This window comes from Phallusia mammillata, chromosome 7 (genome assembly GCF_965637545.1).
Source record: "Phallusia mammillata chromosome 7, kaPhaMamm4.hap1.1, whole genome shotgun sequence".
NCBI lineage: Eukaryota > Metazoa > Chordata > Ascidiacea > Phlebobranchia > Ascidiidae > Phallusia > Phallusia mammillata.
In genome coordinates, this window is record NC_137258.1 from 17,354,862 (window position 1) to 17,376,716 (window position 21,855).

The 21,855-nt window shown below is 34.0% G+C and overlaps 2 protein-coding genes across 4 annotated transcripts; one reads left to right on the plus strand and one right to left on the minus strand.

Annotated features, from left to right (window-relative positions):
* The first annotated feature begins 244 nt into the window (after positions 1-244).
* LOC145238884 (isocitrate dehydrogenase [NAD] subunit alpha, mitochondrial-like) lies at positions 245-1,684 on the plus strand. Its single transcript, XM_080102163.1, has one exon. It carries the CDS (start codon positions 377-379, stop codon positions 1,484-1,486), a length of 1,110 nt encoding a protein of 369 aa, XP_079958289.1. The 5' UTR covers positions 245-376; the 3' UTR covers positions 1,487-1,684.
* Positions 1,685-2,006: 322 nt separating this feature from the next.
* LOC145238880 (uncharacterized) lies at positions 2,007-21,394 on the minus strand. Of its 3 annotated transcripts, XM_080102157.1 has the most exons (39): positions 21,214-21,394; positions 21,010-21,076; positions 20,529-20,689; positions 20,287-20,382; positions 20,029-20,150; positions 19,668-19,815; positions 19,508-19,606; positions 19,183-19,344; positions 18,633-18,779; positions 18,016-18,090; positions 17,346-17,555; positions 16,152-16,265; positions 15,845-15,955; positions 15,288-15,512; positions 14,856-15,020; positions 14,644-14,766; positions 14,049-14,217; positions 13,706-13,857; positions 13,252-13,395; positions 12,926-13,072; positions 11,041-12,081; positions 10,584-10,814; positions 10,156-10,302; positions 9,445-9,735; positions 8,975-9,130; positions 8,384-8,531; positions 8,146-8,228; positions 7,377-7,664; positions 6,888-7,022; positions 6,265-6,457; positions 6,028-6,137; positions 5,657-5,768; positions 5,238-5,446; positions 4,891-5,024; positions 4,435-4,564; positions 4,012-4,191; positions 3,444-3,527; positions 2,956-3,004; positions 2,007-2,740 (listed from the first exon to the last, which is right to left on the minus strand). In XM_080102157.1, exons 1-38 carry the CDS (start codon positions 21,289-21,291, stop codon positions 2,999-3,001), a joined length of 6,393 nt encoding a protein of 2,130 aa, XP_079958283.1. In that variant the 5' UTR covers positions 21,292-21,394; the 3' UTR covers positions 2,007-2,740; positions 2,956-2,998. The 3 variants fall into 3 exon arrangements, with proteins under 3 accessions (XP_079958283.1, XP_079958284.1, XP_079958282.1); XM_080102158.1 differs by lacking the exon at positions 2,956-3,004 and having other exon boundaries at positions 17,430-17,555; XM_080102156.1 differs by lacking the exon at positions 2,956-3,004.
* Positions 21,395-21,855: the final 461 nt, after the last annotated feature.

Genomic DNA, 21,855 nt, shown 5'->3' on the forward strand with positions numbered 1-21,855 from the left:
ACGGCTTACATCTGTTGGTAAATGTACATTTTGAATTGAGTTGTTGACAGAAAAATTATGGACTTAAATACGGTAGAAGAAAAAATACTTGTACTTCATGCTGTTCCACGTATAGTGTGTGATAGGACGATTTTCGGACAGTTTTTGTGTTCTCATTGGATATAAAATCGGAAAACAAGTACTTGCGCGTGGGTCAGTGAGGTCAATATTTTTCTTGTCAGTACTCAGTAGACAAGAGTAGGAATTTGTGTAACTTATAAACTACGGAAGTCCAATTTTATATATATGTGCGCTAACGCAATTTTATTTAGTTTATCTGCAGCATATGTAGCCCTTATATTCTTAATTTGTTAATGTTCATGCACAAAACTACGAAATGGCCTCAAAACTTTTTCGATCTCTTGCCCCTCGCCTGCCAATGCTTGGGAGTAAAACTACCTTTGCCAGTCAATCCTCTGTCGCACCTGCCACTGAAGAAGCTCGCGTTTGCACTTTAATTCCGGGAGATGGAATTGGCCCAGAAATTTCAGATTCTGTAATGAAGATCTTTGATGCTGCTGGTGCTCCTATAAGCTGGGAAGAGAGAAATGTTACTGCCATGAAAGGACCTGGTGGAAAATGGATGATTCCAATTGAAGCACAAGATTCAGTCAACAAAAACAAAGTGGGCTTAAAAGGCCCTCTTGGTACACCGATAGCAGCTGGACATCCATCAATGAATCTTATGTTGAGAAAGACGTTTGACTTATACGCAAATGTAAGACCTTGTGTTTCTCTGGAAGGCTACAAGACACCATACGATGGTGTTAACCTTGTCACTATTCGAGAAAATACGGAAGGTGAATATTCAGGAATTGAGCATGCAATTGTTGATGGAGTAGTGCAGAGCATTAAGCTTATTACCGAATCAGCCTCACGCAAAGTGGCAGAGTTTGCTTTTGACTATGCAAGAAAAAACGGCCGAGAAACTGTCACTGTGGTACACAAAGCGAACATCATGCGCATGACTGATGGCCTTTTTCTACGATGTTGTCGCGAAACTGCTGAAAAGAACCGTGACATTAAATTTAACGAAATGTATCTTGATACAGTTTGTCTGAATATTGTTCAAGACCCATCGCAGTTTGATGTACTTGTGATGCCTAATCTGTATGGTGATATTTTGAGTGATTTGTGTGCTGGCCTAATTGGAGGACTTGGTGTGACACCCAGTGGCAATATTGGTGCTAATGGAACTGCCCTTTTTGAGTCAGTTCATGGCACAGCGCCTGACATTGCTGGAAAAGATTTAGCCAACCCCACAGCACTTTTATTGTCTGCTATAATGATGCTGCGACATTTGGGCAAAATGAATTACGCTGGACGCATTGAGCAAGCTTGCTTTGATGCAATTAAGGAAAAGAAATCTCGCACAAAAGATCTTGGGGGCGACGCCACTTGCTCACAATTTACAAACGAGGTCTGCCGCAGGGTAAAAGATTTGTAAAAATCTTTTTTTGTCTGTACTATTTATTTGTTATTGCACAATGTTTGTAGCACCAGTTGTTTTTTGAGTTCTGTATTAAGTTCAGTGTGCTATATATATATGCTGCTTTTTGTTCAACCCCCTAAAATTCAGATTCTTTTGTTGGTATTACTGCAGTATACATATGTTGTTTGTTGATTAAATGAAACTGTTCTTCAACCATGTGCCATAATGTCAGAGATATAACATATTTATAAGTATACAGTAAGCAGGATTAGTTTTCAGTGCAATATAAACCCAAACATTGCTTTTCATTACAAAAAAGCTTTGTGGAAATGATCAGAATCTGTTTTTAAACCAATCATAAAAGGCACAACCAACTGTCAATGTGTTTGTAAACAGTCACTACAACTTAATGAGACAAAAATGCATTAAAAACAAATTGGTTTACAAAGGGTGCTACTGCAGATCAGGTTTAATGCTGGATCTCAACACTACTACTGCTTTCACAAATTTCTCTGGAAACACTGCACAAAACAGACAGATTGCCTTTTTGTATTTTTGCAAAGGCACTTGGTTAGTGCAATGTATTGCACTTGCACAGCATAAATAAAATATCTTTCACGATTTTAAACACAAGGGCCGACTACAACATGTACCTCAAGCACAATACACATACATTGGACTACAAAAGCATACACTTGATTATATTGCGTAGTAGAAAAAACAAACAATGCACCATATTCCCCATGGATCTGCATAGGATCCTTAACTATAACACAAAACTTTAAGGGGCTATGATCAAAATCCAACATGTCCATGTAACTCATTGTGTACACAAAAGGGCAAATGCACTGCTTAAATTACATTTATTCTTGAAGAAAAAATATTTCAAGTTCTTCAGCTAGGGCAAGTGAGTTATTTTTTCACTGAATTTGAAATTTTGCAAAAGGTGTGTGGTTATCTAAATTAAAATTTATGTGTAATAGGATTTTATAATAATAACATTGAGTGATTGTTTTGTTGCCAAAGATAACGTTGTGCAAACTATAAAGATTCTTCACTGTAAAGTTTCCACTGTTAAAATCTTGCTACTGGTAATTTATTACAAATAGTGCTTCCGACTGGAAAAAAAATGCAGAATTAAATGATTAGGTGATCTTTGGCAGATGGGGTAGAAAAGTGCAGAATAAATGTTTAAAAAGTGTTTGTTGCTCTAGGATGGTACTGGTGGACAATCACTTCATGTTATGTCTTGCTTTCATCCAACCAATCCTAAAAAAATATTCGTTTGTCAGAAAAGTGTATAATCTAGGATAACATGTCCATTCGTTTATAATTTGAAAAAATCATTTCATTATCCATATCCTTTGACACATATTTGTTAGTTTTTTGGCATGCTAAAGCTATTCAAATTTTCAAAAAGTGCAAAAGACATGCATTCTACTAAGCCAAGCAATAATCTATGTGAACAAAACCAAGGTACATACTTTTTGAGGTTTTTGCATGCACGCAAAGCTTGTTCAGGAGTGTTCACTTCTAAACAACCAAAACTTTAAATGAAAATATGATTGCCGTGGAGATTTAAGCAACAGAAAGAATATGACAGTTTTCACCTTTAATTGTTATCACAACCAAAACCACAGTTTGCACTGTTACTGACTTTACGGCAAAAAGAGGAATGTTGTTAGCCTTTACTTAAGCATTATTCTTGACAAAAAATGCTCTACAACTCTCTTTAACTACATGATTTTTACAATCAAACCTGTTGTTGGCCAAGATCCTATGATATTTTACAAAAAAACACTTTTGTTCAATGTATGTTTCAACTAACAACACAAAGCTTTTCTGGTTAATACACTTTTACGTTCAAAACCATTTGTATTTTTAGGAAATCACTTCAGAGAAAGGGCATGCTTCTAAATTAAAACTCAAATTAGAGCAATCTTTAAGTTGATACAAATCACCCCAAACTTACCACTGGTAGTTTATGTCTTTCCAAAATCTTTTGTGCTTCATCTGGTGGGTATTGCAATAAAACAACTAAAACTTTTGCCATTGTCTGTAAAAAAAGTTGATGTTATATGTTACAATATCAATCTGACTGTGCCATGTCACTTTATTTCAATGTTCACCAAAAGCCTGGTCCACATTTAAAGAAAAACTACCTTTGGCCTAGCTTTGGATTCAATATGACAACTATTCTAGACCTAGGCCAGATAAGGTGAGCCTTTTTGGGCCACAAGCATATTCTACTTGTTCCCAAGCCCTGGGATCAGCTGATAAAAAAAACATAGCCAATGTGGCCTTCATGAAGTATGATGAATTTTTCATGATGAAAAACATGGCCAAATTTCAAAAAGGTGGCCTATATGATGAAAAATGTACCTATCCTAACTCAAACAAAAAAACACATAAGGTAATCGAAAAGCAAAGGCACACCTAGTAAGATGCAATATTATGTGATATTTTTTGTTTGGGTACATACTAATTGATTTTTCTTTAAAACCATCTGAAAGTAAAGTTTGTAGTAAAACCTGACTAACCTTTCCCTCAACGCCCATCATGTATTCATAAAGAACCTGCCGTAGGTATTTAACCTTTCCGGGGTCAGATAGAGGTGAATTGAAGGACAAACGCATCTTTGCTTCATCCAGTGCATCAGCTGTTTCCCGCTGAAGTTGTTGTGAGCTTACAAGCTCCTTGGATATTTCATTAACCTGTGTCTAGAAATTAAAATAATTCAGGTCATGCAAAATGTCAAACATTGTAATTGAATGTCAGTACAATGCGACATGATACAAACAAGATAATTTGAACTATGCTTGTTCTGGTATTAAAGCTAAATTTGTAATCAGTGATTTTCGGAAAAGTTTTTTACAGGTAAAACAGTTGAATATTTATTTCTGGATTTTTTAAGCAATAAACACTTTGACATGTGCACAGAAAACCAAAACCAAACAATCTACCTGAAGTGTTTGTATGGTGTCTTCAAATCCAGCCTCTTGTAACCTTTTCTCAGCTGTTAAGGCTCGGTAAGTTGCTTTGTCAACTTGCTCAGACATCTCCGTTTCTCTGTTATGAAGTTCTGTCTCATACCTTTGAAACAACACACACTCATTGACTGATCCATTAAATAACTTGTCTAAAACAACCTAAACATTAGCAGTTATTTACAGGCAAATCTGGTTAATTGCATAATTCGTTTAATTGTACAGGGAATCCAAACTGCAGCAATTTGTTAGCCCGATCAATTGCACACAAATTTTAAAGTTGTTCATGTGACTAACCAGGTTTCATCTGTACCACATGCATTTGAGTTCACAAAAAGACATGGTTGAATTATATACATGTATTTTTATTTTACTAGTCACTTCAAAGGAAAATGTGATGGACAAATGTAATGGTTTTACAATGCTGCCCACCTTTCTGTGAGCTTTTCCATGTCTTGCTCATGCTTGAGAATTTCCTTTTGCAGATTTAAAACTTCTTCATGATGTTGTTGGCGCACAAGTTGCTCTGATGATGTCATCTTTTCACTTTGCTGTGAAGATTGTTTCTGTTTTCCAAGAAAACAAAGCTCAAATTCTGTCAGTTACTTAACCCCTATGAATAATTGTTAACAACCCATGTTAAAGCACTTGGTACTTCACCCAAAATAAACAAGGCATTTTGGTATAGTTGTATAAAATCAGACAGCAAAATCCAGGCTGTCTTCAACATATTTATTTTAATTTGACAAATATATAAAATTATTTCAAAAAAATTCTACCTGATGTTTTTCCTCTAACTTCATCATTTCAGTTTCGTATTCCTTCACCAATCTCTTCACTCGCTCTTCTTGCTCCTGCTCTTTCGCTTCAAGCCTCCTCTCGAAGTCTTCTCGGAGCCCCTGAATCTTTCGATCCATCTCTACATCATTGTCTTCCACTGCTGAGCGTGAGAGGACCTCAATTTGCTGTTTAGCAGAAGCAACTTCATCTGAAAAACAAATCAATTTCATATAATTTGTTATATTTAACTACTTGGGAGAATGGCAGTATTTATGCAGTTTCTAATTTGCCTTGTGTTTTATCGTTTGTGGAACATCTGCATACCTTGCCTTTTCCACTTTTCCACATAACAAAACTTTATAGATTTTAACAGATTTTGATCCAGAAATCAACATCATAAAAAACCTATATCACTAACCAGCTAGTGATTGTGTTTCCTCTTTTCGTATCACATCTTGTTGGTTCAGTTGCTCTTTTAATGCTTCTCTGCTCTTTTCAAGTTTCTCAACTCGTTTCTTGGCAATTTCCAACTATTCGAGTGCAAACAAAGAGTGTCAATTTTCAAGATTTTATGTAATTACCCAGATTATGCAAAAATTCAGACGTTTTCTTACCAAATGGCTACTGTTAGGATTTAAGATATAAGTGCAATTATTTGAATTATGTGATTTACTAATATGCCATCAACCAGATTCATGTATTCATGTGTGAGGGGTTTCTTTCCTTTATTTGTTAACCAAAAGTGGTGTATTAGGTTTAACGTATAATAAATGGGTTTGTTATGTATACCTCTTTCAGAGTGGCAGTCTTCTCTTGTTCCAGTGCTTCTTGTCCACTTGCATGTGTTAAGTTAACCTCTTCAATTTGTGATTTTAGTAGACTAATTTGATCCACCAGATCTGAAAAAATCATAAAAATGCCAATCATTTGTTGAATACTGCTTACTTTTTTGTGTATGTTAAAGAAAGTCCTTGATATCTGTATGGACATAAAACTTTATTACCAGAGTTGGATAAAATTATTCACCTTGCTTTTCTTTATTCCACTCTGCTTCCTGGTTTTCTTTTTCTTCCAAAATCATGTGTTCTTTGGCAAGCATGGATTCTGCATACATCTTTCTCTCACGCTCCTCCTTAAGTGCTATCTCGTAGTTATCCTTCTCATCTTGCATGCGTTCCTCAGCATCCTGAAGTTTGCTGTGTGCTTCAGCAAGTACTGCCTGTGCATTAGAAGAGATTTAGGCCAAATATGTCTACATGTAGCACCAAGCTTTTAGTCTGGAGGATCAGATTTTGTTGTTGCAATTTCGTGTTGGTTGGTAATAATTATTTTAAGTCTTTTTCCAAAACACGATTTTTATACTTTCTGTTTTGACTTTGTTACATTGATTTCAAGCCCCCATTTAACACTTTGTCTTAAGGAAACAGAGCACTCAAAAAAAGTATGTTGGTTTATAATATGCTTGTATTTAGCACAAATTATTCCAGCATGCCTGGATCTAGTACTTTATATTTGGGTTACAACATATAGTGCATAAATTTATGAAGTTGACATAAAAACTAAGACTTGTGTTGAGACCCAGAATCAGCAAAATGCAACCATTGTGCTTGATAATAATTCTTAACATATTGTTGTGCACTGTTTCTGACCTCCAGATGATCTTTGACCTCTGCAAGTTGAACTTTCTCTTCACCATATTTGCTTCTTTCTTCTTCCAACCCTTTTTCCCATTTTTGTTTGTCTTCCTCGTGGCGATACACAACTTCAGCCAAATTTGACTCATTCTGCCAAAACAAGAGTATCATAAATTCAATCACCAAACTGTACTTGATACAAGTTTGGAATTATATACCAAAACTTTGAATACAAAAACTATACAAATTTGTTGATTCAATTTCTTTCTAAAAATGTCAACATACTACAGTACATTAAAGTTGCTTTTTGTTAATTAATAATACTATTACATGCACAAGACTTTCCAATATGTCTAAAATGTAAAATTTTCTGTGAGTTACATTTACTTGCGGTTGTACTTTAATGCTGTGTTAAACATTCACTTTAAACTCAGAATCTAGAAAGCTAATAGGGTTTTATTTGTGCTTGGAAATTTTGTAAACAATATAACATTGAGTCACAACCTTTTTATTTATCGCCTCCATTTCATCTTGTAAGCTTCTGAGCTGTTTCTCCAAAGTTTGAACTTTCTCTTTTTCCTCTTCAAAATCCTTTTCCATCTTCTGGATAACTTCATTCTTGCCAGTGTCCTCTGCATCCTGGTTTGTCTTCACTTCATCCAACTCTTGTTTGAGAGTCTTAATCTCATCATTGAGTTTAGATATAGTGGTCAGTTTCTCTTCCAGCTGACCCCCGAATGTTTTTTTAATCTGCGTCAAACGTTGCTCTGCCTTCCTCTTCAAGTCATTAATCTATGACAGGACACAGGAGTTTTGTAGAAAATTTGTTCATTTTATACAGAATACTTCGAAACACTTGCCCGGACTTAAAGAGCAATTTTATCAAAAACATAACTGTGACACTGCACTAATGATGACAACAGTGATTGTTGAAACGTCTGCATAATGTATTCTTTATAAACAAGTTCTGTAGAAGTTATGTTTTTGATTAAATTATACAGCATCTATAGAGGAATTAAAAAAAAAACAACTACTGTGGAATTATCTTAAAGACACTTTTACAAAGTAAAATGCTAGTAATATGTTCAAGAAACTAACCAGGACCCAAACAATTATATGTAAATCATGTTGCAGCCTATTATTTAATGACGACATTAAGATTATTTTCAGCAGCATGTTGTTTGCTTGCACAATATAGGCCAGTCTAATTTTTTTTTAAATGTTTCATTAACTTTTATTGTTTGAATTCACAAAATAAAGCTTGTCAATTTACTTTTTGTTGGCTTTCTTTTTGAATATTTTCTATTTTCTCCTCCATTAGTTTCTTTTGTTCTTCTTCATTGCACAGCTTTTGTTCTAAACAAATGATTTATCAATACATATAATTTTAATATGTGGAGTACACCACATTTACACAGCATAGCTACCAATCTAATTAGCAAATTAAATATAAAATACCTATTATTAAACTATGCACAAACTTTTCGACTGCCACAGCTCAAAATATTTACCCTTTAGATTTTCCATGTCTTCTTTCAGTTTACTTGTTTCATCAGACAGCAACTGTGAAAATGCTGTTGCCTTTTCATACTCTATGTTCAGTCTGTCACGGTCACCAATGGCAGTAGAGAGTTCACTTTCCAATTTGGCTTTTGATTCCTGTCACAGTTCAGTGCCATTGTTAACTTGTGGTCAATTAGTAACCGTTAACAGCAACTGATATTATTGTAAAACAGGCACGTTGAAACAATCATTACTAACAGCATTTGCCCCTTTTTTGTAAAAGTGTTTATGTTTTCTTGAACATAGTATTTTGGAGATGACTAGTTCCCAAACTATTTTACATGTACCGCTAATGTTACATAATGGCCTTCCAGGAGGCATATGACACTGTGTTTGTAACTGTATTCATAGCTTTTTGTTGAAATATCTTCCATACCTATTTAATTGAATTTTGTTCAGAAAATTTCTAGATTTTTATGATAGAAGCATAGTGCTTCTTTCACATGAGACTTCCTTACTGTCACTTTTATGATTTAAGAAGTATTTTGTATGACACCAAAAAAGTTTGAGTACCACCACATGTTTTATTTTTTGCTTACCTGCAAAGTTTTAATGGTATTTTGAACATTATCCAATTGTTCTGTCAACTTCTCGTTTACTGCAGTTTTTTCTGCACTTGACATCTGAAGTTTCTCATTGTCAGATTGTAACCTGTTAAGTTGCTGCTTGAGGTCATCAGTGATTGAAGAATGTTCCTAAAAAATAAAAGGAAAAATTCTGTTTAGCTATGATAAACATATATATCAAAGCAACCAAAATGCTTGCAAAGATCACTGGTTTACCTGATGCTGATGAGGCCCATTTAAAGTGAAAATTACAGATAAAAAAGCATGGCAATAAAAACAATACCAATCCAACAGCAAAAAAGGTATAGAGCACTACAGAGTAACTTAAAAGCTTTGTCAAGTTTTTTATGCAAATAAAAGTTATTCAATTAACCAGGTTCACATTTACATCGGACTTGCTTATAAAGGTTCACTTATTTCCAAAAGGCAAAACAGCAATTTACCTGAATGTTTACAGTTAGTTGTTTGATTTTTTCTTCCAATCTCTCCACCATCTCATTCTTAGCCAAAAGTTCTGAGTTTGCATTAACAAGTTTTGATTCAAGATTGGATTTTTCTGTTGTTGCTGCTTCCAATTTCTGTCGCAGCTCATTGGATGATTCCATTTCTTGCTGATGTAATCTTACTGCTTCATCACGATTGGCTGTTAGTTCTTTAATGGTTGCATTGGCAGCAGCTAGCTGACTGGCTGTGTTTTCAAGGTCATTTGATTTGCCTTGTAGCTGTTCTGAAACCTGGAAAAAGTGGTGCTCTTGATCAGATATTCTCAAACTGTGGCATGTGTACCACTAGTAAGGCTTTGTAGTTGATACATAAGCATAGTTTAGTTCAGACAAAAGTGAAAACTGCAGTGAGCACAAAATTTTATCATTCTTGTGACATAATCACTTATATTCACATTATATACGTATATTTTAGGACACATTTAAGAGTTTGTGTGACAGCAACTGTTTTAGTGAAGCCTATATTCTGGATATATATAGGTGGTACGCGAAACATTTTTTTTAGATATAGATTCTATGCGAACACTGTATGAAACATTCAAGTGGTACGAGTAGAAAATGTTGAGAATCACTGCTATATATTTGTCTGTTTCAAAAAGTTATTTATTCTTTTTTAGTGTAACATCATCGTTTAAATAAAAAAACAATCACCTTTTGAACACTTAGCTTTTCATTGTCCATATGCTGCACAATTTCTTCCTTTTCCTTAACGGCAATGTCAATCTGTTTCTTCTGTGCTTCCAGGTCTGACTGAAGCTCTTTGATTTTTGCCTGCATCTGGGCAAGCTTCTGCTCTGCCTAAAATTAGGTAATAAAGTGTAAAATATCTCCAAAAAAGTTGATCAATATTATAAGGGAAAAATTAACTACATGTTACCACATGGTAAGCAGTTTTACTGAGTATTTTTTTACAGCTATACGGGTTGGTGTGAGGGTTCATAAATAGATGAGCACTATATTCTTGTCTCAATCACCTTTTAGGCCCTATATTTTACATTCAAATAGTATTATATGCAGTGCGTCATGCAGTATTTCGTACCAGCAATCGGTTTTCCTTATAACACAAGTTATATTTTTACCTTTTGCTTGAGTTCAGCATATTTTGTCTTCCACTGGTCTTGTAATTTTACTCCACTTTCTTGTTCTTTTTGCAACTTTTCCATCATTTCTGTTTCAATGTTGCTTCTCTCCGCAGCTGATTGCTCTTCGTGCCTTTTCTCCAGATCTTGTTTTTGCTTCTCAAATTCTTCAAGCAGTTTTTTCTTTCCATCTTCTTGTTCTTGGCGCAGGGTATTGATAAGATTTTCTCTCTGTGCAATTCAAAGTAAAGTTATTTTTTTATTTATGTGCGTAAATCATAGTTTGTTTACAATGTAACTACAATAACGTAACTTTTTACCGAAAAAATTACTGTGTCAATAAATTTTTTGTAATACTGCACATTTTAGTTTTAAACCTAAACCCACATGTTCATCTGCACAAAAATTGAGTATTTTACCAACATTGGAAAAGAAACGATAAAAAAATATTTTTTACCTTAGTTTTAAAATCGCCAACTTTCTTTGCCCATGCTTCTTTATATCTGTTAATTTCAGTTTGATGTTCTTCAATTTTTTGTTTTAACTCAGCGTCCCTCTCACTCAAATCACTCTGAAACTGGTTTATTTCTTCATCCTTTACACCTAAAACCTTCTCCATCACTTGCAATTCATCAGTTTTCACTTTCAAATCACCGGACACATTTTCAACCAGTGTCTTGGTGTCTTCCAATTCTTTCATGGCAGCATTCCGGTCTTTTTCCAGAGCTTTCGTTTTAAGCCCAATTTCGCTAACCTTGGTTTCAAGTTCACCACGTTTATGAGCAAATTCCTTTCTTATGAGATCAAGTTCAGAAATATGCCGTTCTAATTCACTTTTAGTCCGATTTAGCTCGTCAATAGTTTTTTCAAAGTTTTGATTTGAAAGTTGTAATTCGGTAGTTTTCACTTCTAGTTCAGCTGTAATATTGGCAACATTTTCATTGAGTTCTTTAATTATTGACTCTTTTTCACACAGTTGTTCATTAACTGTGTTCAACTCTGACACTCTTGAGTTAAGAGAATCATGAAGCTTATCAAGTTGAACTTGTAATGCACCTTCCCGTTTTGACATTTCTTCGCCTCCCGATTTTAGAAGTTCTTCTAATTTTTTCCGTTGATCTTCATTCTTTACTTTGACCTCCTCAAAACTTTTTTCATAAATAGCAATCGTTTGAGTTTTCTCTAACTCAAACTTTTCCATGAGAATATTCGACAATTCCTCAAATTTATTGCTCTCCTCTTGTCTCTGCATCTCCGCTTTGCTCCTTAGCTCCTCTTGCTCTTTCAAATGAGCCTCTTCGCACTCTTTTAGCTGTGTTTCCATAGCAACCATGTTCTTGCGCTCTTCCACAAGTCGCTCCTGGATGGTGAGGGATGCTGCTTGTATTTGTTTGATGGTATTTTCTCGCTCTTCCACATCCTCCTGATGCTGACTTTTGAGAGCAAGGAATTTCTTTTCAGACACCAGCAGTAATATTTCGTTCTCTTGCAGTTTGATCTAAACATTTTAGAGTATTGTTGGATAAAAAACAACCAGAAAGGAAGCTTTACTATATGAAGGGGACCCATAAATGCTTACATGGGTAGAGAGATGCATGTATTATGTAATAGGGATGGACCGAGCCGAGCCAGAACCCGAGTACTCGGTACCGAGCATCGCCGTTTTTTATGCTCGGTGCTAGGCCAAGCAGTTGCACAACTGACCTGAGCACTTAATTTGCATATTCATACTAACATACAAAATTTTTGTTTGAAAGGATATACAAAAACAAAAATGACTGTTTATTTAAATGCGTTATGTTTGTGAAAAAACACGTACTTCATGTGCCTGTACAGCTTAATACACCGCTGGTGACGTAAGCAACGTTGCAATGCTAAAACTTGCGTGTGATAGGGAATGTTTGTGACGTCATAATGCAACCGAGCGTGCTCGGCCGAGCACCGAGCATTAACCTGAGATGCTCGGTGCTCGACCAAACAGAACACTTGTAGTTTTGGCACATCCCTATTATGTAATATTCTTATTTTTTTTAAGTAAACCTGAAAACCATGTATACTTGTTTGGGTCAATTTACCAAGTTTGTTTTGTTTATCTCTTGGCATTAACAATGTACATGTTTCATTCTATGCCAGTGATTTTATGGGCAGTGGTAAGCAATACAAAGTATTCTTTCAAATTTCGAGATATGTAAGTGATATTTCTCTTTTTGGCAACTTATTTCTGAGACATTCACCAGGAGATTAGTGAGAAAAATCTGTTACCCACAAATCTCTAACATGGTATTTCAACAAATATTAGTTTTAGATTTGCTAATGTGAACAAATCCTAAAAATGCACTTACCTCCAGGTCTTTTTTATCTTTCTCAAGACTTTCAGCTCGTATAACAACTTCTTGTTGTGATGCTCCCATCTTTTCTATTAGTTTGTTTGTTTCGTTTCTCAGTTTTTCTTCCATTTCTTGCTCCTGCTGCTTCAAAGCATTGCTCATCTTCACAAAGAAAAAAATTCTAATGATTTTTAATAGGTTTTGTAAATGCAAGGCTGCATATTAAATATACAACTACTGTTACCATTGTTACACACATGAAAAAATCTTGCTTAAAGAAACATTTTTTTTACAAAATTTAACAGTAAAAGTTGGTTTAAAAAAAAAATTACGAGTTTTACCTGTTTAATTTGCTCTTCAGATTCACAAATGCTTTGTTTCATTTCACCAATTTGCTTCATATGTTTCGCTACAGACATTTGAAACTCAGATTGCATTAACTGCTTTTCATCCAAAACTGTTTTCAGTTCTTTTTGATCTTTTTCCTGAAAAAACAGACATTATTAGCATTAGTATTAAGCTAGGGTTTGATGCTGCAAGGTATCTTTGAAAAATTTATTTACTCTGAACTAAAAAAGTGAAAAACACAAGTTTTAATTTCAGATGACTAATGGAATTTTGCCTTCACGAAGATGTTTGGCAGAATTTTAAAAATACATTTATTGTAATGGTGATGTGGTCATACTTTCATAAAAGTTTACTCTGTAATAAAACTTGTCATGTCCAATCTCGACATGCTTATTTAGGCAACCCTCTATATTTCCATGAAACAGGAAAATATTCAATTTCACATACATGTGCAATACGTAATTCATTCAGTTCTCCTTCCAGTGCTTGTATTTGTTGCTGAGTAACATTTTTTAACGTCAGCACTTTGTCTCTGTGCTTTTTCAGTTCGGTTTCAAGTTCTTTGGCTTCCTGGTTGGCTTTGTCCAACTGCACAGCACCTAAATCAATTATATCATTGGTGTTAATGTCTAAATAAATATTTGAATTTAGTGCTCGAAATTGGAACCTAAAATGTATTATGGATTGTAAAAATGTTTTTTACCTCACAGCAGCCAGTATCATGTCAAAGACTTTTGTTTGTCACCACACATTACAACACTTATTTTTTTGTAATCAACACAATACATACCATCTTTGATCTGTTTCTCAGATGTAGAGTTGAGTTGTACTAGTTGAGTGGAAGTTTTTTTGTAATTTTCCGTCACACGACGGAGCTCTTTGTCCATTTCCTCGATCTTAATCTCACTGGCTGCCAGTTTGTCACTGAGGTTCACTTTTATCGATGTTATTGCTGATAACTGTGGAAGATACAAAATTTTCTCTATAAAATTGTAATATCATAAATTACACAAGAGTTGTTGAAATGGCGTACTTGAACAAGTTAATTCCAAAATGTATATGTATAGTTGAACACTGAGCAATTTTAATACCACTTGGAAACTTTTCTTTGTACAAAAATATGTGACTTTATTTAGTACAGCACCCAGTGTTGTATTTTACACTTGCCTAAGCACTTAGGCACTGGCTTGGCTCAGTGTAGCACAAACAATCCCCCTACATTCTAGCACAGTGGTTTTCAACCATATGAATAAAAACATGGAAATTTTTAAAAGGGGATCACAAATTACATTTGGTTGCTAACATTGGGTCACGGTATGATAAAGGTTGAAAACCGCCGTAATAAGCTAATCAGTAAAAAAAATTATAGATAATGCATTGATTACTTCCGTTTCCAAAGAAGTAATTCTTGATGCTTGTTGTTGAAACAAGTCATTTTTCTCAACAGCATCTGTATCTTGTCTTTGTTTTATTGCATTCAGTTCTTGTATATGAAGTTGTTCAATTTTCTGAAATTGTTTAAAGGTTTAAGTTAGGCCAAACAGAAGAGCTCTATAGACTTGATATTATGTCTGGCAGCAATAGCTTATATATTTACCTGTTTCTTTTCTGCCCACTTCTGCTGTGCTTCTTCTCTCTGTTCACTGTGATTTTGTTCAAGGTTATTTATTTGTTTTTCAAGGTCGTCTCTACATTGTTTTAGTTTTTCTTCCCACTGTGTATTGATGCTTGTTAGAGCCTTCTGGTGTGCATCCTGAATTGTCTGCAAAACACACTTAATCTATGACCTTATTGACAAGAGATTTACAAATTTTCTTTTATAAAAATTATCTTTTCCAAAAGGTACGAAAAGAAAAGGATAGAAAATTGTTAATGCCATTTTCACACTTTCACTATCCTGGTTTTGAACTTGTCACCAGATTTGTTTTTTTTGCAAACTTTCGTTCAAATAGATTCAGTAAAATGAAATAGTCAGTCGATTTTTCACAAAGTTTTCAGTTTGCTCCAGAAGTATTTCATTTTAACCAACCTTTAGATCTTCAGTCATCTTTTCTTGTTGTTCCTTCATAATCTTTTCAGTCTCCTCAACTTTTTTCTTTTCATCTCCCAGACATTTAACAGTGCTCTTCAGCTCATTTTCTCGTTCCATGAGAAGATTTTGCATCTCCTCGTCCTGTTTGGATACAGCGGCCATCTTGCTTAGCTCACGTTCTTCAATTGCAAGACGCATCTGACCTTCGTTTTCCTCCATAATCTAAAACCGACTTTCGACATTACAAAACCGGTTTTCTAAAACAAAATATACACGGCCTGCACAGACACATTCTGTATGCAGCACTTTTTTGCTCCCAACATTTTTTGTTAACGAAGTATATTGCATACTTAGTCACACATTGGCAGTGTGATCATAACCACAACATTAAATGAATTGCAATTCCCACATTGCGAAGACAATAAGTAACCATTATGGGTTACAATGACTTTTCATCTCCAGTATAACACGCACAGATTGATTTATGCTCTTTGCTGAAAACAGAGCGTACAAACAGTGTACATTTCAATCTAAAACCTAAATATTCTGTTTGCCTGTTTGATTTTCAATTCCATGTCGTTCTTTAGTTCCTGTAAATCTTTTTCATGCTCTTTAGCCCTTTCCTCCAAAATATTAGCTTGGTTTTGTCTCATGTTGTTCAATTCCTATCAGCAAAATACAACCTTACATTTTTTGCCAATACACATAATTGCAGAAGAAAAATTTTTCAAACCGACATACAGTAAGTAAGACCAACATAATAACTGCTATAAAGCAACTGAACTAATTTAGGATTTTTTGAAAATAAATTTACAATCAAACTGCGGCAAAAAAATATTGGAAAGATAAAAATGAGTTTACCTGTTTGTGTAATCCAATTAGTTTTTCAATTTCCTCTTTTTGTCGAACTTCTGCTTGCTGCAAAGATTCTTCTTTTTGATTTTGTGCAATTTTTAGTTGCTCCTGAGATTGTCGCTAAAAAAATACCATTTTTGTTGCAAGCACAACTGAAATAATTCTCTGCTTTAGTACTAAAATCTAGTACTAAAATTTGCATGCAATTTATAAACAAGTAGTGGACACACAAGTTTAGATACAATGTTGCTGGCTATATTGCAAGCCTCATCTAATGTTAGTGTGGCAAAATATAACCAATTTAAAAAAAAACAGTTCCAGGGTAAACTTCAACCACGGAAATTATACAAAATCATTTTTTTTGCAATATGCCTTAATATTTAGACGATTTTAGTTTATTTGATCATACCAAAACACAGTAAAAAAAACTAGGTAAAAAAAACACAGAAAAAACTTTCTTATTTTAACTATAAATTATGCACCACACTTATTTCCATGCAAAACATTTCACCTATGGCTAAATCTACGCATCTATTTCACCATCAACAACTACAAGCTTTGTGTGTATATAGCAAAAACTATTGTGTGTTTTTTGAACTGGTTATGTTTAAATTTAATCTATGGCATCTAAACTACCATGTATTTCAGCTAGTGTTATTTTCACATGCACGTGCTACACTCAAACCCATTCCATTGTCCTGAAGCTCATCATTGCAGCATTAGCATGTAGATGCTTAGGCTAAACAAAATAAACAGAAAAATGCAAAGCTGCACATAGAACATAAAATAGTAATAAAACACAAAACCTATTTATATTTCTATGTGGTATTTACATGTAGCCTGCCATTGCATATTGATATAATCGGTTTATGTTTTTCGATGGTAATCTTATAGTTTGGGGTTGTGCAACAGTAGCTGTGGTCTAACAGCTGGGCATAAAAATCTTTTTCTGTGAATATATAGTATATTTTTCTTTTGTTCAAAATATTTAACAATTACTAACATTTTTAAATGTGTCACCAGTGAAAATAATTTTTGTGCAAAAAAAAATTACACAGTCTCAGCCTCAAAATCAAATTTTCACCAGCAAACAATTCTTCATGATATCATGAAATTTTACAAATTATTACAGAAATCATAGAAAGAAAACACAAAGGTCATGCCCATGCTGTGCACATTGTACTACAGCACAAAAGTTACCTGCATGAGCTTCAGCACTTCAGATTTTCCCCTTGAAACATCAGCAACAAGGTTTTTTCGTTCCTCGTCCAATGTTAATTCTACCTGTTTAATTTCTTCTTCCAGTTCACGTTTCATCGCCTCGGCATCAGCAGAAATAGTCTTCTTTTCTTCCTCGAGTCTGTGTGCTTTATTGCAAGCTTCCTCTAACTCCTCAAACATCTTTTTTTCCTGTATATGCAAGAAAAAAGCATATTTTATGCAAAAAGTACATTAAAACGGGTACATAAAATGTAAAAAGCACATTAGTCTAAACCTGTGTTCTAAACTGTGTCAGTTATAAAAAAAATTGAAACATTTCGGCAATTCTATCATCACAAAATCATGAAACAGATTGTGTTTATTGTTATTTTTTCTGTTTTTCAAACATAATTTAGGATAAAAAAAAAACATTTTGTATTTCAAATGTTAATCAGGTTTAATTTTTAGCAAGTTTAGAGCACAATTTTATAAATTATACTAAACTCGCGCTGTTGTTTTTTGTGTCCAAAGTTATTTAAAAGGAAAAAAATATTTGTCCAGCATTATTAGACAAGGTATGTAATTTTTCATTCATTAGTTTGCCAAGCAGTACTCATGCAGATGAATGTCAAATGCAGAAAGATTGTCTGTAGTCTTTCACTCTCATTACCTGAATCTCCTTTTCATCTTTTAAATTAACAATTTCCTCTTGTATGGCTTGCAATTGCTGGCGGAGTTCAATTACCTAGAGAAATTATGTTACACAACAAATTAGTGTGTTCCAGATGATTTGCAATGACAACATGCTACACAAAAACATCAAGTCAAAAAACAATGCAAAAAAAGGACATGGGACAAAGCTTAAGCAAAAGTAGTTTACTGCCCAAATATATTTTGCAAAACAATACATAGAAGCTACTGCACAGGTTGCAAACCCTAAAATAGGATAGTAAGTTACATTGACAGTTATGTTTTAAAACTTGTTTGGCAACAAAAAAACTGTTAAAACAGGCTGCTGCATTCGCAGAAGCAAAACAATTCTACTGTGGTGTCTCAACAATGTTTCCTGCTATAAAGTATTGTAAAAAGCATAGTTTTCATTTTCTAACTTTTGGTTTTGACAAAAATTGAAAATCAAAGATTTTAGAAACCTTTGACTGTTTAATATTCAATTTACCAAAGCAAGTCTCTAATATGATCAATGCAATTCAACAAAAAGTTGTTTGCATCAAAGCTCAATACATTTGACAATCAGTTTTTCCATGCAATAGATTATTAGACATATACCTCAGTATCTTTTGATTCCATAGCTTCATGCATAAGACGCTTTGCTTCAGCTAATGCCATCCCCTTATCTTGCTCGAGTTGCTCCACAAGAGTTTTTGCTTGTTTAAGATTGCGAATGAGTTTTGACTTCTCCTCAAGATGAGTTTGCTAAAAAAGAAGAAACTTTGTTAATAAATAAACTGTGTTGTACTAAGGATAGTATGGTAGGCTCTATGAAGAAAAATAGATGATCACATGAAAAAACTGGAGATTGTCATTGGTCAAAAAGTGTGTGGTGTATTAAGTACAGAAATTAGAGATTTGAAAGGCAACTGAATGCAAATTGTAATGGTAATAACAGCATACATACTAATATACTCAGGTTATCACAGAAATTGCCTCTTATGCTTCTGTTTTCAAAATCTGCTTTTTTACTTTAATTTTAATTTAAGTTACATGTGAAAAGGTCATGTTATAAAAATAAATATGTGCTAACATTTTGTCAAAACCAAACAAACAAGTTCACCAAATATGTGTGCCCTATAGTTGTAAGGTGTGTGTAAATACTAACCTTCATATTTTCGATATCCTCAAGTCTTTCATTTAATTGTTTTTGTAAAGTTTGAGTTTGTTCTGTGGACTCCTTCAAAGTTTCCTTTAATCTCTTCACTTCATTGGACATTACCTTAGCCCCCTCTCCTGCAGGTGCCTCCTTTTCTTTCAACAATTTAATCTAAACAAAAACAATTTCATAAAAAACAGTTTCTTTGGACAATTTAACCTTCAAAAAAATTATACCAATTTAAAATCACTGTTGACGATGAAAGAAACTTAAAGCCCAAAAATATTCTTTACAAACAAAAGCCCACTATTTTTTTCCAAATAAAATGCATTACCTGTGTTTGAAGCACATCTATTCTTTGTTCCTTTTCCTCAATAGAAGAACTCAATTCCTCTTCCAAATGCATTTTGGCTTGTTTGTCCAAATCTGCAGCCTATTAAAAAAGCAATTATTTGAAAAAAAACTGTCAACTTTAATTCTTATTTTACACTTACTTCTTTCATTTCCTGAATTCTTCTTGCATGTTTCTCTTGTATTTGTTGAAGAATGGCTTTCATCTTTTCATTGTCCTTTAAAGTAATCTGCATCTTTCCTGTGACTTCGGAATATCGCTCACGATATTTCAGCAAAGTCTTTTCCAATCTGTAAAAACGTAATGTTGCAGTTGCAGTCAAGCAGGCATGTCCAAGTAAAGAAAAATTGAATATGATAGATAGGAGAAATGTAAAAGCATGAATATGATAAATGTTGGAAGGGTGCCACAAATTAAAGAAACACCTTAAAAAGAACCAGGTGTTGATGAAAAAATGTCTACATAAAGAATAAATTTTGTAAAACAGATGATTAAATACATACCTAAGAACTTTCTTGAGCAACTGATCTTTGCTGACTTCGTTCATATCAACTCCATCCCCTGCAGCACCAGCTACTGGGGTGGATTCCCCATCATGACTCTCCGAAGTACGTTGTGGTGTTTCCTAGCAGCACAGTAAAGGTTTTCAATGTTACAAAGTACCATATTGAATTTAATTTTTTTTTCCCTCCAATGCATAGATTTGACCTATAAGCTCATTTGTACATGTGCAATTTAGTCTTTTAGCTGAACACACATACATTGTCAGAAGGTGCTCCATCTACTGAATGATTCTGATTTATGTTTTCCACCATGGAGTTGATTGAATCTCGACTTTCTGACAGTTTGGCAGTCACCTGTAAATGTTACACCTACTTAATAATTGGAAATTGTTTAACACAACACACTAATGTTTCAAGCTAACAATACTTTATGCCAAAAGTGGTCCATCACTAAAAACAAATCAAGGCTCAACTAAACCTATGCAAAATACACTTTTTACCTGGTCTTTTAATGGAGTAAGAAACTCAAGTCTACGGAAGAACCCTCCAGTCTGTTGGCCTTGGGCTGGTGTTGTTGGTTCACTTGGTGGAGCTGAGTCCATTCCACTGTTTGGGGTCTGTTGTTCTTTGGGGGTTGCATCAGTTTCAACCTTCGGAGTGCCTTTTAAAAAGTTTTTATTTTAGTTCTACAGTTCAACACTTATTTTGTGTGTCTGCACCAAAAGTAACTTGCCTAAAAACAAAACAGTGCAATGGTTGATAATGTCAACAACGATTTTTGAAGGTTTTCTTTATTCTATGTCAACAGTTCCTATTTTTTAGAAAATCATGTGACACATTAATGCTACAAAACTGTGACATCAGAGAAAATTATGTAAAATGTCATTGTACTGCAGTCTGTTCACAGTCACATGCCAGTGCATATTCAATCTTTCCATAAAAATCCTAACAACGCAAGGAGTTAAAACAAATACTGCATACTTATTTTTGCTTGTGCCTTTACAGGAGTAGACTCAGTTGATGACAAGTTCTTGTCGCCATTTGTAATCTAATAAAATGAAAACAAATGTTTAAGTATATATTTATTAAAATCATTTAAAACATGTTAATGTCTTGAAATTTGAGTAAGTACTATAAGACAGTTTGTATTGTTGAAAAGTGATTAGTTGTTATTTTTGTACATACTTGTGGCCTTTTGGCAGCAGGAGAAGGTGTACCACGTCGAGTATCACTTGCAATTTTGTCTTTCAGTCCTTTAAACATCTTTCAAGATTTGCTCAATAACAAAGTTTTATTAACTGTGCAACATTTGAAACATTCTAACGCTGCAGTACCTATACTTACAGTTGTATGTAAACCAATCAATTTTATTTATGTTTTGTTTTAAGCCAACAAATTTGCTTGTTGTTTTCAACCGCTTCTTCTTAGTTTACCACTTGTCGTTACTTAACACAGTTTTGCATAACAGAAAACCATATTCATTGCTGCCTCGAAACGTAAGATTTATTAAAAATAACAACTTAAATTACAACAAATTGGAATTTGCTTCAACAACAAAATAACATTGATGCATCCAAAAGTGTGACGTATGATATCACGCATGATTGCTGAAATCAACAAAGCGTGACTTATCGAAATTTACTTGTATATTCTTATTTATTTCTTAACATTATATACCGGCAAAAAGACTGAAAAAAATTATTTGCATCAACAAAATGCGAAAAACAAATTTGGTGTTAAAAAATTAGAATAAGAGACACGGCGGTTCAAAACCTAAAACTCTGGTTACCCTGTAATTTTCCAAAGGAAATAAATTCCGCCATTTCG